The 17674-nt window shown below is 50.7% G+C and overlaps 5 protein-coding genes across 5 annotated transcripts; 2 read left to right on the top strand and 3 right to left on the bottom strand.

The window, feature by feature from the left end:
* Positions 1-364: 364 nt before the first annotated feature.
* Positions 365-1253, bottom strand: CDV56_102577 (uncharacterized protein; the record flags this gene model as incomplete). The annotated part of the gene is made up of 2 exons (XM_026756196.1): positions 365-757; positions 864-1253. The coding sequence occupies 2 exons, from the start codon at positions 1251-1253 to the stop codon at positions 365-367; spliced, it is 783 nt and encodes a 260-aa protein (XP_026614885.1).
* A 1533-nt stretch (positions 1254-2786) lies between these two features.
* CDV56_101785 (uncharacterized protein) lies at positions 2787-7038 on the top strand (the record flags this gene model as incomplete). Its single annotated transcript, XM_026755404.1, has 5 exons — positions 2787-2930; positions 2991-3149; positions 3211-3305; positions 5077-5633; positions 5708-7038. 5 exons carry the CDS (start codon positions 2787-2789, stop codon positions 7036-7038), a joined length of 2286 nt encoding a protein of 761 aa, XP_026614884.1.
* A 940-nt stretch (positions 7039-7978) lies between these two features.
* Positions 7979-9154, bottom strand: CDV56_101503 (DNA-directed RNA polymerase II core subunit RPB3; the record flags this gene model as incomplete). The annotated part of the gene is made up of 3 exons (XM_026755122.1): positions 7979-8366; positions 8453-9021; positions 9101-9154. 3 exons carry the CDS (start codon positions 9152-9154, stop codon positions 7979-7981), a joined length of 1011 nt encoding a protein of 336 aa, XP_026614883.1.
* A 1164-nt stretch (positions 9155-10318) lies between these two features.
* On the bottom strand, positions 10319-10942 carry CDV56_101227 (NUDIX hydrolase; the record flags this gene model as incomplete). Its single annotated transcript, XM_026754846.1, has 2 exons — positions 10319-10746; positions 10891-10942. 2 exons carry the CDS (start codon positions 10940-10942, stop codon positions 10319-10321), a joined length of 480 nt encoding a protein of 159 aa, XP_026614882.1.
* A 3676-nt stretch (positions 10943-14618) lies between these two features.
* Positions 14619-16855, top strand: CDV56_100274 (arginyltransferase; the record flags this gene model as incomplete). Its single annotated transcript, XM_026753893.1, has 10 exons — positions 14619-14700; positions 15150-15225; positions 15296-15358; positions 15431-15553; positions 15629-15790; positions 15842-16075; positions 16126-16223; positions 16283-16348; positions 16399-16670; positions 16730-16855. The coding sequence occupies 10 exons, from the start codon at positions 14619-14621 to the stop codon at positions 16853-16855; spliced, it is 1302 nt and encodes a 433-aa protein (XP_026614881.1).
* Between the last annotated feature and the right edge of the window lie 819 nt (positions 16856-17674).

Here is a 17674-nt window from a genome sequence, read left to right as displayed (position 1 = left end):
TGCGGGCTCATTGTGTATCAGGTGTCTGATTCTCACAAGCGGTGGGGCTCATTCGCTGCAGGTAAAAATAAGCTCTGCGATTGCGAGGACAGACGGGCCTGCTGTGCGGGACAAAGGATGTCTGGCGCTCTAAATAGGGGACTGATATGCCAAGTCTATGCCGGTTCTCTGGCGGCGAAGGGATGCAAAGACAGACGGCATGACAAGGAGATGTATCATTGTTTCGAAGTATGGCATGTACACATAGAACAATGCATGGGTAGACGCAACGTCAAAAAGCAAGCTTCATAGTAATATAATATACAGCGCTGATCCAGGTTCCTAGCCCACCAAACTCATACAGCAGGATTTGACCGTGAACAGTCTACCAGATACCAAGCCACTTCTTGACAGGCCTCTTCTTCCCTTCCCAGTCAACGTATTCTCCCGCGCTAACTGCAGGAACGTCGACCGCGACCGGCGACTGATCATCAACCACCTCCGCAGCCTCTCCTTTGGCCTTCTCATCCGGCTCTTCCAGCCCATGCGCAATCCGATACTGTCGCCTCTTTTCCGCATCCTCGACCCGCTTGAGGCGCTTCTCCCTGGTCTCCATCGAGTTATGCTGTACATGCATGCGGAAGACGGTAAGCGCCTGTCCGATCGTGTCGATCGGGTGAGTCAAGAGCGCAGACCACGGCGGGAGCAAGTGCGCGTACGGCGAGGTGTGCTTGAAGTTCGTGGTGAAGGTGAACGTAGCCAGGGAGGTGAGGACGCCCTAGACATGCCACAGTCGCATCAGCCATTGTCGCTTGTCGCTCCAAACCAAACACGACCCCGTCCTTCTCATGAAGGAGGACAAAGGAAAAGAAGTAGAAACCAACCATAGCAATCCAGATGTGAATCCACCGACTCGTCAAAAACTTGTACATCATCGTCCCCTCGGGCGGAAACATGTTCGGGTACTTTCTGTGTTTCTGCTCCTCCTTCTCCTTCTCTGAGAGTCGTGGGCCGGGGTAGTTGATCGGTCCGCTGACCACCCTGCCCTTGCGGGTTTGCACCACCCGGCGCGCGGGGTGCGAGGGTGGTCGGAACTTGTCTGGTTGGGCGAGCACGCGCGGTTTGCTGCTGTTGTCTGATGAGGCGCAACGGCGCGAGGAGGGAACTGTGGTTGCGAGGGTGCTCGGGTTGCTGCGGCGGGTTAGGGCGTGCAGGGTTCGGGGGGAGGGTATCCCCCGAGGGAGGAGGAATTGGGGGATTGTTATGGATGCCATTGTATATGTCAAACGCAGTAGAGGTTAGAGAGGGGTAGTGTTGTGGAGAGACGCATATACTCCGTACTTTGGTGCCTCTTGTCCGCTACATGTCCGATTATTTTTTTCAGTCAGCGATGTCGATATTGATATCACGTGACTACGAAGAGACGAATGGCAGTAGTTTCTGCTTCATGGCTACGACGGTGCTATCTGATGTTCCATTACTGACATGTTTACTTTTAGTTCAGGTAGAGATAGAATTCAAGGAAAGAGCATTATGTTCGGCATATATCCATCCAGATTGCCCGTTGAGTCTGAATGGAAACGGCTCTCAATTCAAAGGCCGCTCGGTGTATGCCTTGACGCCTCAGATTTCAGGCCGGCAGACGGATCGGCCCATCATCTCCGGCGGAGCGGAATCAATTATTGCTCTGAAACCGAAGAATTTGGGTCGGCGATCTAGCGGACAAATGACGACGCAGCCATTTCAAAACCACAGGAACTGGTTCCGGCTACGCAGAACGCAGAACAGGTATGTTGGCAGCCTCGCGAAATTCTTGGAAGTGTACCTTACCTATCTACTTTGAGATTCAGGAAGGATGGTGAGCGCATTTGAATGCAATAACCTTCGCATCCGTGTGGGCCGTCTTTCTGTCTATGACTCGGGCTTCAGGCCCTTAGGTTACTTCGGGAAGCTGACTTTGAGGTGAGCTTGCCATGAGATCATACCTTAGTAGTTTACGTGATGTTGGCGATTGCCATTGAGAAGGCAAATCGCAATGGGAAAGATAATGGATGCTGAATCTGAATCTGAATCTCGATACAGATATCTACTTCTCTGCATCAGATTATAAAATGCCAGTTGCCTGTATCTTGCAATCCATCGTCCTCTACCTCCATAGGTGACTCTGTAAAGTGATGCCATTGACGTAAGGCAGAGACAAAAATATACACCGGCAATTTCCCTGAATCCCGACAGCGCCCGTTTTTTGTTGAATCATCGTGGATCTGATTGGCGGACATTCGGATCACGGGAGTTGTCGGGGGCAAGGCCGGCCGCATGTACAAATTCGCCCGCAAGTTTTTTCCCACCCAGCTTGTCTTGCTCCATTTCTCCCCCAAATTGATTCTCCAGACTTTTTTGGATTCCTCTTGAGTTCCAATTCGCCTTGTACAAAACATTTTCAATCTTATAATCTTCATTCAAATCTACCTGTACATTCAAAATGGGCAAGGACGAAGGTTTCGCTCCTGGTAAGCATACCTAACAGTTCCTTTTTCTCGCGGCTTCCCTGTTTCGCTCTCGTTGGAACCTGCCAACATTCACTGCGCTGCGACGGCGTCTTGTATGTTCGCTTTAGAAGAGGTCCAGTGAATGATGGCTGGATCTGGTGCGAGAAGAGTGTTCCTACTTCCTAGGCCTCTTCTCAACTACAACATCCACACTGGTAGCAAGGGTCAGCTGGCATCGCAATCGTTGCATCTCGTCATTACGCTTCAAACATCTCTCAACCCGGTGTCTACCATTTCCACAAGCACGCCCTAAGCAAAATGACGAGCTTCGATACCTTCTGCCTCCTCACTACCATTGACATGCGCGAAGCCGAACTTGAAGAAGCGGCAGAAAAGGCCAAACAGATGGCTAACATTATCGCGACTCCAGGTGACGCTAAGAAGGGTGCCAAGCTCTTCCAGGTGAGTCCAGAACAATGGCCATAGTATCTACTTGGATAGCGACTAAGATGCTCGCTCTAGACTCGTTGCGCTCAGTGCCACACTGTCGAGTCTGGTGGTGCCCACAAGGTCGGCCCCAACCTGCACGGTCTCTTTGGCCGTAAGACCGGTTCGGCCGAGGGCTACGCCTACACCGACGCCAACAAGCAGGCCGGTGTTACTTGGGATGAGAACACTCTGGTATGTATTACCATTCCACACACTTTCTCGATATGAGTCATGCTAATGCGCCTCTCTACAGTTCTCCTACCTTGAGAACCCCAAGAAGTACATCCCCGGTACCAAGATGGCCTTCGGTGGTCTCAAGAAGGGCAAGGAGAGGAACGACCTGATCACGTATGTTTTTGCCGAAAGCTTACTCTGCCATGTTTGCCATTGCAGGCGCTAACTGGTTCTCTCCCTACAGCTACCTCAAGGAGAACTGTTAAACATGCTCACCCAGAAAAGTCACTTGTCTTTTCGCCCTTGTCCGGGGAATCTTGTCGCGCCGATCCTCCTGTGGTAAAAGCAGATGCACGGCAGTTCGACGGACAGGGCATGTACTATTACTACAACGCTGTTTAAACGCAATAGACCTGATATTTTCTGTGTGCTGGAACATGGCGGATATCATAGAGTCCTAGCGTGCGGGATTGTCTATTATTCTTTGATGATCATGTCTTTGCTTCGGATTTTGTGTACCATGGTTAACGCTTGGTCGAACGACCATAATGAATTAAGAGATCTCCTCTCATGAATGACCCTGCTCTTGCTCACAGATACCGGCTGTCGGCCCACGTGCGTCATCGCTTGTCACGTGTTGGTGTAGGCGCCTGTTGACCACAAGGCCATTTTGTGCCTTGCTGCCTGAAGGAAGTTTACCCATCCGTCTTCTGACTCTGTTGTCTTCACCAGCCTGTTGATGATTCGTGGATATTGACAACTAGTTTCAGGTTGACTCTTAGCTCCAGCGATGTCGAGTGGAGTCGAGTCCGTCGTCTTTCAAGCTCGTCCTGCTGTTCGCCAGTCGACGGCTTGCGACTCTCCTCGCCAATACAACGGCCATCTGGTGGACGATCCCTGCAGCCATCATCAGTCATTGTTCCCTGATTGGTCCGGTATGCAGGCCAGGCCACGCTGTTCGTCTGGGCTCAGTAACTCTGATGAAGTCCTGCTAGGTACAATGCACTCAGGCAGTGGACTCATTATGGCGATGATTGTTGCTAGACTGGAGACTACGATGGCGCTGTACCGTACAGTACAGCTGGAACCATGGGCACATGATCCTCAGCTGACCGATCTGATTGGTCCAGCCACCGTCTGCGCCCCCTCTTCCTCATGATGGACCAATCAACACGAAGCAGAGATGCCCCCCTCCCCTCCCCTTGGGTACGGTACCTAAGGTACCCGTACGGAGTTATCAGACCAGTTACCAGCACCTTATCTGCCTTGATAAACGGCCCAGGAGCATATCTGAGATCGGATTCCCCCTCTTGTAACTTCGGGTAGAACGCGATCAAGTCTTGCAGGCATACATTCCGTACCTGAGATTCATTCCATTCTTGTTGGCTGAAGTCCATCAGCGCGTCTGCCGTCTACTACTAACTAACGTGTGTGCTTCTACATCTTACAGACAGACTTGACTGATTGCTTGGCTGAATTTCCCGGGGAATGTGCTGGCCCGTTTGATGCAAGCGCCTCCTGTTTGTATGTACCTCCCGGGCCACCTACAGTACTTTGTCCCAGGCATCGACAGGCCAGTGAGTGACTTGTCGCTCTACAGTTAGTCAGATTTAGCCATTCGGGTTTCGGGTCCTCAGGCATCAAGGCTCCCCCCTCCCTCCACTGGACCTCGTTCCTCCTGCGCAGCGCATTCCCATGTCTTGCATCTTCCCATTGCTGCTTCTTGCATTCGACTTGCTAAACTCTTTGCTTCTTATCCGAACTTCTGCTTCTTTGCCTCGTCGTTTATTTCCGACAGCACATAGATCAGAACTCACTGGATCTTAGCGCGCTTGCGACTAACCCCCTCCAAGCTTTCTACCAACCCATCGCTGTCTAAAAGCTGCACCTCGAGTTGTCGCTTTGACAGCGCACTGACTGAAGTGGCTTTACAACTTCGCTTTAGGTTGTGCGCAACGCCGTCCATCATGCTGGACGAGCTGGATAACGTGTTTGATGACCATCCGTCGCTGGATGCATCGCTAGAGGACTTTGAGAACAACAGCAATGCCCATCGCTCTCCCGTATTCGGCCTCCCCTCCCAGCATTCCGGGTTTCGATCAGAGGAGTCGGAAGGTGAGGAAGAGGATACCACTCCGAACGGTGAGCGCTGGTCGCCTCCGGGCTTTCGCAGATATGATTACGTTCAAGGTAGTGGGTGGTATCGTCATCAGCCCTATCTGCGCAAAGGCGAGAACGATCGGCCGGTGCTGAAGCCGACCGTGGGAGTGAGCCCATCGCAGTCGCGCGAGGCTAGCCCACAGTACGAAGATGCGATCGAAACCCTCGCGGTGAAGAAACGCAGCGAATCGGCTGATACTGGGGACGCGACCATCGCTGCCAATGTACCATTACCTGCGGATACGCCACTCAAGGGACGGTCCCCGAGTCCCGTCCCGGCACTCAAGGCCAGCCCCGCGGACGAGGGATTGGACTTTGGGCCGGAGAATAATTTGAACAATTGTAGGCTTTATCTTGGTTTGCACCCTTGACCAGCACGCTGGCGCGGGATACTAATCGGTGGACCTTCTCTCAAGATATTCGGTTTGCTATGCGCGCAGAAGTCCAGCATCGCGAACCATTTGTCGCATTTTTTAGTTACTTGCGATCCAAGTTCGACAAGATCACTAGTTCCAAATCCAACACCACTCTCTCCATCCTGATTGCGCTTCTGTCCATCGCGTTCATGCGCGCATTGTTCTTACCTAATCTCCCTCAATCGATTCCGGATCTGGTGAAATTGTCAAGCTTTGCGCGATCCTTTGAGCCTCTCATATACTACTCGGAGAACGGGGTGCAGCAGATTGGAACGCTGCAGGAGACCGGTGTTGCTGTCTGGGATCTGAGTGAATCCGTCCGCGGGACCAATATGACCAGCGCTCCGATCATTGTGCGCCAGCTAGATGAGCTGTCCGAGTCGCTGAAAACATTGTCACTGGAGCTGACGCGCTTTTTCGCCAATGTCGACTCCGACGTCGACTCGATTCTGATAGTCATGGACTGGGCCAAAAGAGAGCTGGAGACTTTATCGTCGCAACCCCCCAGTTCTCTGCCATCCATTGTCCTCGACAACGTGCATGATCTCTTATCGCGGCTGGGCACGCTGGAGCGCCTGTCCGCTCCAAACGGTGAGGCGAGTAGCAGCGAGCTGACAACCACCCCAACCACATTCGGTCTCGTCGTGACGGCCGTGCTGGGTCAGACTTCCGCCCAGCGGACACGGGCCACACTCACGCGAACATTCACGGAGTTCCTAGCTGTGCTTGAAGAGTCCATCAATAGTGAATTGACTCATTCAACTGCGCTATTTGCCCTCTTTGAATCTATAGATCGCCAGTTTCTGAATCTGCAGCGTACCGTTGTGCGCGAGTCGGACGCCCAAGAACGTGCTGAGGGCGAGATGCTGAGCTCCCTGTGGACCCGAGTCCTCGGTCCTGACGCCGCTGTGGTTCGCAAATATGAGAAGAACAAGCGCCTGTTGGCCAGTGTGCGCAGCCGGACTGTCGCCAACAAGCATCTACTGATGGATCACCGAGGCCGTCTTCTGACACTCAAGGTCAACCTGGAGACCCTGCGACGAAAGCTGGTCAGTCCACTTGTTCGCCGAAACGACTCTGTGAGCTTTGTCGGTGCTGTCGAGGGAGGCGGCGGCCGCAGTAACGGACGGATGCTCGGGCCAGTTGAAGCCGTCATCGAAGGCCAGATCCGCGGGCTGGAAGGCACCTACGAGTACCTCCGCTCCGTCCGAGAAAAGCAAAAGGCCAAACTCATGGAAATGGTATATGGGGCTGGGCGCAAAATCCCATCAGCTTCCATGTTAGCAGACGGTTCGGACGATCTAGGGTCAGATACCATCGAAGGGGTCTGAACGCCGCCAGAGGAGGGTTGCAAAGGGGGTTAAGGGTTACAATACAAAGCATTCCACCCCTCGCTTGTTCTTCCCACCCCGTTCATACATCTTACATCTGTCTTTCTCCTCTTTCCTCCTTTGGTTTAATCACCACGGCGCTTCATCCTCTTTGCTGCAGGCAATTCGCTCGGCGTTCTCGGTCGATTATTCCCTCGACCTCGGGCGTCATCATGGTATCTGATCTGGGTTGGCTTCCGTCCACGAGTTTCTCAACCTCGTCTCTTCTTTCTTTCCCATTTCCCGGCGAAACTGAGGTCAAAAAGCAGAATAGACGAGTGGTCTTTTTTCCCTTTTCCGATTTTGTTGGATATGGAGAGGGCTGGTGTTCATTGATTCCGTTCTTTCAGAATACAGCAGGTAAGGAAGGAAGGAGCAAGATGGCGTTTATATTGGCTTTTTTTTTTTTTTTTTTACACTCTGTGGTCTTTTTTTATATTGTGATCCGCTCTTTGGTTCTAGCATAAGGTCTAGCATGTACGAGGCATTTACATCTCAATCTACAACATACTCCAATCACTTCTTCATGTTACATGTTCGCGAATCTATATCATAATTTCCGAGATTTTAATTTGCGCAGCAAGATGTACAACAAGTAATGTTCAGATCCAAAAGAAGACCCCACCAGCGGAAAAGAATAGATGGATCGAGAAATATCGACAGAAACGAATCCAATCAAGTCATGGTCGACTTGTGTTGGATGGAAGAGAATTCCATTTGAAATTGCGCCCCCGAAAACCAGACAAACCCCCATAGAACTCCGATTCGGATGCTTGCGTGGAACCTCAAGGCTACAGAGAAGTCGAAGTCGCTTTCCCTCGCCTTCTTCTCCCCGCCCAATCACTTTTCATGTTCATTTGCAGTTTTGGTTTCAATTCAGAAAGGTTGGAAAGACCACGGCCTAAAAGCCGTACCCACCCCCGCCGTACGGCGTCGCACCGTAGGGGGTTGCCGCGCTGGCTCCCCAGGCACTCGTGCCGCCGTTGGCGTACGCCGTGAACCCGCCGTCCATGCCCTCTGGCGGCTCGTAGGCGTCGGGACTGCGGACGCCCATCATGTCCTCGTCTTCGGGGAGGCCGTTGCGGCCACCGTTGCCGGCGCCGGAGAGGGAGGAGATGACGGTGGCGAGTTTGCGTTGGAGGACGATGATGCCCTGCTGGATGATCATGTCCGGTTCGAGGTTGCCGATGCTTTCGACGTCGATGTAGAAGTTGTTGGGTTGGGCGTCGTAGTCGAACGGTTGGTCGGGGGGTGCGGCGTGTTCCCAGGCGGCGTTTGCGGAGACAGGCCTGGGGTGAATCATTAGCGACTGGTCTGGGTTTCATTTACAGCGTAAAATTGCATGGGTGCAGAAAAGAACGAAAGAAGAACGTACCATTCCTTGATCGGATCCTCCTCGTACCAGTAATCCACATGCCGGAGGTTATTGTGCGGGTCATACTCGAACCCAACAGCCGCAGTGGGCGCCCACTTCGCATGCTCCTTCGCCATCCCCTTCTTCGCAATACAGGTCATCTTGAGCTCCTGCCCCCGCCGCAGCTTACAGATCAGGGAACCCTTCCCCTCCGGATCCGTGATGACGGGGTTCCCCACCCACTCGTTCGCGCGCTCGCCGCTGACGACCAGATCCCGCGCGTAGACGGGCATGATCTCGTCGCCTGTGCAGCGCGCATGCAGTGTGAGCGTGACGCTGCAGCGCGCGCAGTGGTCCTCGCAGTCGCAGTCGCGGGTGTACTCGACGTCCTGGTCGCAGTTTTTCGAGTTGAGGGGGATGAGGCCCAGTCTGTGGGCGAGGAATTCGTCGGGGAGTACGGAGGTGTTCTTTTCGACTTCGACCAGGTCGATGGCCATCGTTGGGACTTCGGCTAGGATGACTCGGCGGAGGGAGTTGGCGAAGGCGAGGTCGACGGAGCTGAGTTTGAAATCGACGCGGTATGGCTCGGTCTGGTGCAAGCCGATCAGCAATGTCCTCTCCTTGAAGCGTTGCTTGTTTCAGCATTTTTCAGAGATAGCTCGAACACACCTCTCTCACGGTCACCTGGGGCCCAGTGGGCTCAATGTCCATTTCATAATCCATATCGGCGATGAGGCAGTGCTGCTGGCCGCCGACCTTGTTTCTGGGTAGTTGAATGCTATACTCGACTCATATGATTCTGACGAACCACAGTCTGGCCCTGCAACTGTGGCTTTAAGATCTTTTGTGAAAAGGAGACTTTTGTTCAGTGGTTGTTGGTGACAGAAGGGGAGCTCTGGGTTTGGCTTTGACCGATGCACTTCCGCCTTTTGGCGCTTTGCCTAATTAGGCATCATGAGCAGTCACTTGCTTCACCCATATCCAACTACGCGATAAAGTGTTCAGCTTCTATTCACTTTCATAGTCCTTGCATTCCATGTTGTTAATTGAGACATCCGGACACAGAGTACAAACTTGAAAAAGTGCAGACACTAGGGGCAGAATCAAGTTCCTGAGTTCTGTAAGATTTCCAAGCTATTATACATAATAGAAGCCAAAGGTCTAGGAAGCCTGCTATGGGTGCACTGTGTGCCATTCGATATTACATGTTGATTCATGGTTGCTAATTTTGCTGGTATTCAGTATCCAAGATTGCAAGAGCAAGGCCAAAAAGCATAAGTTTCAGCAAAATCAATGCATCACTGGCTCAATGGCTGTTCCAGTAGGCATCCAGCAATCCTAGTGCAATAGGGGATCCTGGCTGTTCTCCCTTGCCTTCCACTGAACGACCAGAATTAGGCCAAATAGAGGGTTGGTATCAAAGTAGCCAGCGAAAAAGTTTCCACAAAGGACTTGTATGCAATCCCAAGTCAAGTCCAAGTAGCCACAGCAACAGCAACAGCAACACAAAACTTGCTTTTCTCGTCCGTCCGCAACAGCGCTATCAGGCTGTGCGTCTAACCTTCTATACTGATGAACCGTCGAAGATTCTATAGTGGTGAGCACGTAGAAACCGGGTTATGCACAAAGCCATGAAGTCGCCACCCGCTTGTGCCAAGCAACAAGATACAAAGACTCAGAACTCCGAGGCTGTGAGACCGACCATGAGAGGTAAAAAAAAAACCCCGAGTGACACAGATGCAAGCAGAAAAACCAAGACAACGAGTCGAATTTTGAGTAGAAAATCGTATCAGTTCGTAACAAGATCAAAAGCTGACAAGCAGCGATTGATCTTCTTTTCTCGTTCGCCTGGCGAACGATGAGAAAAGGCAGCAGGTAACTCCTCTGCTATCTCTTCAGAGAACTGCGATTTAAAGCCTCCAAGAGTTCAGGACGGCTTGCAAGAGCGGCGGCGGCTTGTGCATAAGTAACCCATTGCCGTTTCCGCTTGTGCATCTCTGGCCACTGGTCTTCTTCACGCTCGACCGTCACCTCAAAAAACTGGTACGAGGCCTTGGGGGCACTCGACGTCAGAACGGAGGACGGGCGCATATCTGGGATCAAACCCAGATCTTTGTGGACCGTGCAAATAACACCGGCCTCTTCCCAAGCCTCTCTGCAAGCGGCTTGCTGCGCGAGTGCCTCATCTGTCTCCCATCCTCCTTTGGGGAGGACCCAGCCACCTCTTCCTGCGGACTGGATCATGAGCACCCGCGTTTTGTCATGAGAAAGCGGGACGACACCTGCTACGAGCCTTTCGCCTTTGGAGCCGTAGCCTAAGGATTCAAGAAAAGTTAGCTTTTGTCTGGGGAACTTGTTGAGGGCGAAATTCTCAGAGCTCCTGCATAGACAACGTTCACAGAACCTCCGGCTTCATAAAAAAAGAAAGACCCATGAGCCTCTAGGGGCGGTAGACTCACGTTGGTTTTTCCGCCCGACGCGGGACTCCATTGAGCGAGTTTGTTCCGCCATTTTGGACATTTTGATATATATATATATATACAAGCGTCTTCACGAAGACGCTTGCAGAAGGATCGGTGGAAAATGGAATTGAGCGCCTGTCAATGACAGCTGATGCTGTAATCTTCAGGCACCAGAAGGTAAAAGAATGGTAAAGGCAACGAAGGAAGAAACTAAGGGTTCCGGCTACAGCTTGGGAGCTGCTCAATTCCAAAATGACGGGGGTTTTCAAACAAGAGCCCTGGCCTCAGTAAAGGGCCGCTTGGGAGTGGAAATCAGAATGTTCCACAGACAGTCGTCGCTTTTTATTTTCCGGGAGAAGAGGAACGAGGCGGTCGAGGGAAATTTTTTTGGGGCGACTGAGAATAATCTTGCGGAGATGGAAGAGAGGAACTAGGTATTCCCGTTCACTCCCGCAGCGGACGGGAACCTCGAAGAAGATGTGGAGGTGACAATAGACATCATATCAGGAGAAATAGGTATAGAATAGGGAGGGGAAGATAGAAGAGGAAATGGGAGAGAGTATGAGAGGAACGGAGGGGGAGGGAGAGGGTCTCAGAGGCAGCTTGGTATAATGGCGGCGCGGTCCGGCAGGAAGTACGGAGACCCTAGGTAAGGTACCTAAGTAGGTATTCTGGTACGTGCTGGTAATGACTGCTGACCAGAGGTACCTTACCTTACTCATGTATCGCTGGTAATACCGTTCCGTTTACTGGCATCACTGGTACAGACTGTAGGCAGTACTGAGGTATGATTCTTTTAGGGCCCCTAGGCCCGTGGTTTGGTGTCCACACCATTTACACTCGCCCGAAGGGGGGCTCTCCCAGGCGGGTACGTACATACAGTTCCAGTTCGGCGTTGTATGCAGGTCATTCCATTTGTGGTGTCTGAGAATTGTGGTATGAATACAGAGTAGTAATACAAAGACGGTCAGGTAAGATTCGTCTCCAGTCATTGAAGTACTGGGGTTCAGGGCTTTCTTTATTTTGCCCCTTACACAGGGTGATATGAGTCCAGTATCTAAGGTAGAAGAGCAGAGATGCCTCTATGCCGTCGATTCTTCTCCCCTGTGATGGTGCATGTAGATTGCTACCTAGGTATGAGACACAGGTACCAACTGTTCAACAAGATCAGACTTTCCCTATGTATAAAATTGCCTAGCTCAACTCTCGCAAAAAAATGGAAAATAAACATTTGAATAATCAATCTATTTCAACTAGCTTCTGGCCTTGTCTTTGTCTGACTAGACATACTACGACGAAGACCGCCACATGTACTCCGTATGGAGGAGTTTATTGAGGGAATGGACTGCAGATTACAGTCTTGCATCCACTGTTCGAAAGTCGAAGCACGACTGAGGGAGTACCTTGAATTTATTCAAAATAAAGTCTCTGAACTTAGCAGATATCTAAAAAGAGAGACTGAATATTGATTGGTCTCTTCGCATGCTTATGGTTACCATCACTAAAGTAAAACGCCGATTGTCCTCCGAACTCCAACAACTCGGGCACTGCGTAAGCTTAGATCCTAATCTTACTTTTACTTTGTATCTTGACTGTATGATCATCATCATCATCATCATCATCATCATCATCATCATAATAGATTGAACACTGGAAAGTCGTTTCATACGATGCTATTCCGCAGTGTCCAGTAATGTACAAAGTACGGAGTATGAGTCTGTATTATTATTTGGAGACGGCCCTAAAGAAATCAGTTAACTCCGCCATCGTCTTGCCTCTAGGGCTCTAGGCGCGTCCTGTTATTTCGTCTAATTTACATTAATAATAATACCTTTCCTTTACCCTTCCTATGGATCCAGCTTATTATGCTTCCAACCAAGGCTGTAGATTGGGTACCAGAAAGCAGGAGCACACTTGCATACATTAGCCACTCAAAACGACGATCCAAGCATCGGATGCGGGGCACAGCAACCCGGTCTGGTCCAAGAGATCCCGATCATCAAGGATGACCTTTTGCAGGCTGAAGGGAACTCTGAGGTAGAGGACACATTCAGACAAATCCATGATGGCCTTGGATCAACACTCGAAAAACTCTTGCTAAGTACTGACTTAGTACAAAGTACATACTAAATGTCTGTAGGTTGCTGCATGACCCTCTTAGACTTGAAGCGCATGTTCTACCTTAGCTTAGTGGGGAGTACTGTACACTCATATGTAGTGGCTGGTTGAGTTGTAATTCCTAAGAGCCAAAAACCTAGGGACGTGCTTAGATCTGTAGGCCATTAATGGTTCAGAGGCTTGAGGATCGCTGTGTTAGCAATTGGAGTTGGATGCGACAACGCAGCAAAGATCTATAGCCAGTGCGGATCCTTAATCTCTGAGAGATCCTAGCAGGCTAGCACAGACAAATGATGATAGTGGTGATAATGCGTGGACGTTAGGAATTTCTGCACGTGATGTCACTAGCTATGGGGAACATGCATGTAGTAAGGTAATGCCTGGAGTGGTACTCGCGAATCAGACATCAAGGGTTTAGGTTAATAGTGCTGTTGAGGTTGCCGTTTAGATCCAGAAACAGCATTCAATTAGAGTCTTGAGTTTTCACCCTCGTCATCGCAGACCATGAAGATTTCTCCAATGATGAAGATTGACACTTGGCCAACTTCCAACTCGAGACATGCAAAGGTTAGGTTGTAGCTCCAGGTACAGTGACCATAATTACACATAGCGTATTGTGGTACACATCATCAGATACCGTACATGTGTATTCCAAGTACAGCATACGCTGGCTGACCATACAATACAGGGACATGGAAGCTTCTCACTTTCGGCCGTCAAGTTCCATAAGCTATAGACGTCTACGCTGTGGAATGAGGGACATCATCACAGAGATGGAACAGCGCAATATCGAATATGCAGTATTGAATACATTCACATTTCATAGCCAGATGCTATATGACCGATGCCAGAACAGATTCTTGCATGCCATGATCCTGGAACCAGAGACACCTATAAGGTAGTGGCGAAAATAACATCGGGAGTATGGAGGAAAGACACATTTAAGCCTCCTGCACCACATCCAAGAAATCAGTAGAAATGACAGGGATGATTCGGTCCTTACATGTGCAGCGACATGGGCTTTAGCCTCTTCTAGAAACATCATGAACTGTACTTGCATGGTTGCTTCTTCATGCTGCCGCCAGTAGACATGTCATCCCCAAGACATGCTTGGCAAATCAACATGCAGTCAGTTTGTGAGCTCCTCTTCTCGAAGATCGAGCACCTATCTATGTATCCGGCTTGTTGACTCGAATGCTTTTCATGATCTTGCTTTGCGATTATAGTGGTCATGAGGATGAATACCTAAGGCTGCTTCATAGAGGAAAATCATACCAGTTGACTGGCCGTAGTAAGCAATCTTCTCTGTTCTACTAAATACAACAACAGCTCCATCATCTCAGTCTGTCTGTTCACCATTATTTTTTATGGTCAATCATCACCGTTGGGATCTAACTGCAGCGTGACCAACTCATCGTTGTTCCAATAGTCCAACTAGAGTCCATCACCGTGGCGGCTTCTTTTTCCCTTTCTCGCGTCTCTGACTCTCATTATTTCTTCTCTTCCCGCCTTGAGCGCTGGCAATAATATAATTGATCCGCTACTTCCATCGCATTTTCCTTTCTGAACGATCCGATTGAACTATTATTTACCTACATAGCCTCGACATGGAAGACGACTCCGTGGAGCCTCTGGATCCCATCGTTGACGCCGAACGTGCGAGGCAGCTGTCACTCTTCCGACCTCTAGGTAAGGAGCCAGTCAGAGCAGTGTGCCTTTCCCCGTGCATCCATCACTGGTCGTGATCTATCCGCCTTTTCTTGCGCTGCCCCTCCCAGCGTGTATCATTGTATTGCCCCTCATCCGCCGGCCATTGCTGTCATGTTTGTGTTCTTGGCTTCCATATTCTAGCCTTCTGAACCTTTGGATCTGGATAATTCCTTGGATGACCACACACCGCTTGGAACCCTTTGCTTTTCTTCCTCCACTTCATGCTTACGGCTTTACAATCATTCTATGACTGTCCGCATGACTAATAATATCCCGGGTTTCGATTCCGGATACAGGATATCAGCGCAACTCATGTGGTTACTGCAAATCTGATAATGGAAGTGAGTGTGTCTTTTCGATCACCTGCCCCACTTCCTCCCACATCAATCACTGCCTGCTCGAATGCCTTGGCTGATCAGTCTATGCAGGCGCTGCCTACTACACTAGTTCTGTTTCAGTGCGCCCGGAACACTACGATGTTCTCGTCAATCGCGGTTGGAGAAGGTTGTACTCGCTCATCTGCATGCAGTCAACATGCAATCACCTTCACAGCGCATTGCTAATCTCCGTCTAGATCGGGGACGCTGTACTATAAGCAGAATCTGCAAAGGTCATGTTGTCCGCACTATACGTTAAGGTGCATACCCTGTCCTTCTTTCGCTAGTTTTGTGGCATTGGGCGTCGGGACTGAAATTGTTGCAAACTCTAGACTTGAAGCATCCGCCTTCAAACCGAGAAAGGATCAACGCAAGGCTGTCAACCGCTGGACCAAGTTCGTTCTGGGTCCAGAATACATCCGTAGGGCAGCCTATTTGTGCCCCAAAACGAGGGAGTGAGTATCCATAGGTTTTTCTGAAACGCTGCCGGGAACGTGTACACATAAACTTACACTTCATTCACTGTTCAGAGAAAAGAAACATCGAAAGTGCAATTTCGATCTGCTGACTGCGGTTCATGAGGCCGAGTACAGCAACCTCAAGCGGCCCATTGATCCGAAGACGAAGAAACTGCTGGAGCCAGCCCATCGATTTGAGGTCAACATAGAGGGAGACTCTATTTCCCAGGCCAAGTTAACATCGATTGAGCCCTGGTATCATTTCGTAGGCTAACCAGTTCTAAGGTTCGATCTTTTCGTCAAATATCAAACCAAAATCCACAAAGAAGACGTATCCAAATGGAAACAGAAGGATTTCAAGCGTTTTTTGTGCTCGGGCATCAAAAGGTCTCCCGCAGATGCAAAGTCTGCAGAACGAAAATTAGGGTCATGGCATCAATGTTACCGACTCGACGGGAAACTCATAGCGGTTGCTGTTTTGGACTTGATGCCGAGCGGTGTGAGCTCAGTCTACATCTTGTAAGTTCACCTCTATGACCAGTCTCTGGGACTGTAGCTAAGAGCTCTAGCTATGATCCGGATTATGAGCAGTGGGAGTTTGGCAAGCTCAGCGCCATGAGGGAGATTGCTCTTGCGCTGGAGGGGTCTTACCAATACTACTACATGGGTAGGCGACTCTAGTTTCGTGAGTAGAGAGAAAGATGGACAATGATTGACGCCTCCCAGGGTACTACATCCACACATGTCAGAAGATGCGCTACAAAGGCGCGTTTCGACCACAGTACATCCTCGGTAAGGATGACATCCGGTTCAATAACAATCAAATGCTAATTCAATCATAGACCCCGAGAGCTACACCTGGGACCCGCTTGAAGGGGAACTAACCAAGAAGCTGGACGAGCGTCCCTACGTATCTCTTTCTCGCGACAGACGACTGGCCGCACAGGGCCTGCCAGAGTCCACAGAGGCCGAATCGGCAGAGGTAGAGATCAATGACGAGGAGATGTCTCTGTTTGACCTGCACATGCCCGGAGTCATGACTCTCGATGAGGTCAAATCGCTGGATCTGGACCACGCGCTCCTTCTGGTGCAGGGCTCGCTTGTTCACATGATGGTAAGACGCTCCCATTGCCGGCGCATCAAACCTCGCCTGCTAACATGGTTCGACTCTAGGATCTCGTAGGATGGGAACGAATGCCTATTGATAACCCCCAATCCGTTAAAGGCATTGTCGCCGAACTCGCCGCGGTGCTGGGTAGGGAAGTTTTCAAGGATTGTGCGGTGGTCTTGTTTGATTGAATAGCACCTGGAGTTGAGTTTGCAGTGAGAAAGTCGCGCATTCTAATCTCGAAGGTATTGCTACTAGTCTACGTCAAAAGGAACAATGCAGTGATTCTGACCAATTCATATGTATGACACTATGTATACTAGCTCAACATGTCGTGTCAGAGTAAACGTATAGAGCAATGTGCCGTTCTGAAATCAGATCCCGACCGATACGCCTTCCATGATGATACAAACAAACACTGAAATTACCGAAACGCTGCTATAGCAACACAAAAGACCTCATGCATGCCAATCTCAGAACAAAGACGCCCGAATGCATAGAGACAAAGACCGAAAAGCAATCATAGCATCAGCTCGACCGGAGGACGCGCCGTCTTCGGCGGCAGCTTCTTGACCGACATCTCAATCGGACTCATCTCGACATCCTCATCGTCCAGCATGACACTCGTATCCTCAACCATCACAGCCGGAAGACCGGGACTGCCACCGTGGTCCTCCGGATTGTAGATCAGCGTACTACTCCGGCTCCTCTGCTGAGACATTGCAATGGGCCAGCTCCCCGTCCTCTTCTCGGAGGAAATCGACATCGGCGTCCCGGGGTCGACAGGGCCAGGGACAGGGCCAGCGGCAGGGGCAGGGGCAGATTGCTCCGTCTTGAGCTGCGCAAGCGCCTGGGCCAGATCACTCGCGTGGACCTCCTTGTTGGGCGGCTCCTCGGTGCGCATGACCCAGCCGTGCGGGGGGCTAGGCGGCGGACTGATGAAGAAGAGCTTGTCGAGGTGGGGGGCCTCGAGGAGTTTGGGGCGGCGGGCCTCGGCCTCGTCGAGGAGG

Source organism: Aspergillus thermomutatus, assembly GCF_002237265.1.
Source record: "Aspergillus thermomutatus strain HMR AF 39 chromosome Unknown NODE_81, whole genome shotgun sequence".
In the NCBI taxonomy this organism is placed as follows: domain Eukaryota; kingdom Fungi; phylum Ascomycota; class Eurotiomycetes; order Eurotiales; family Aspergillaceae; genus Aspergillus; species Aspergillus thermomutatus.
Note: the sequence above shows the minus strand (reverse complement) of the source record. Positions and strands in the feature narration are given on the sequence as shown.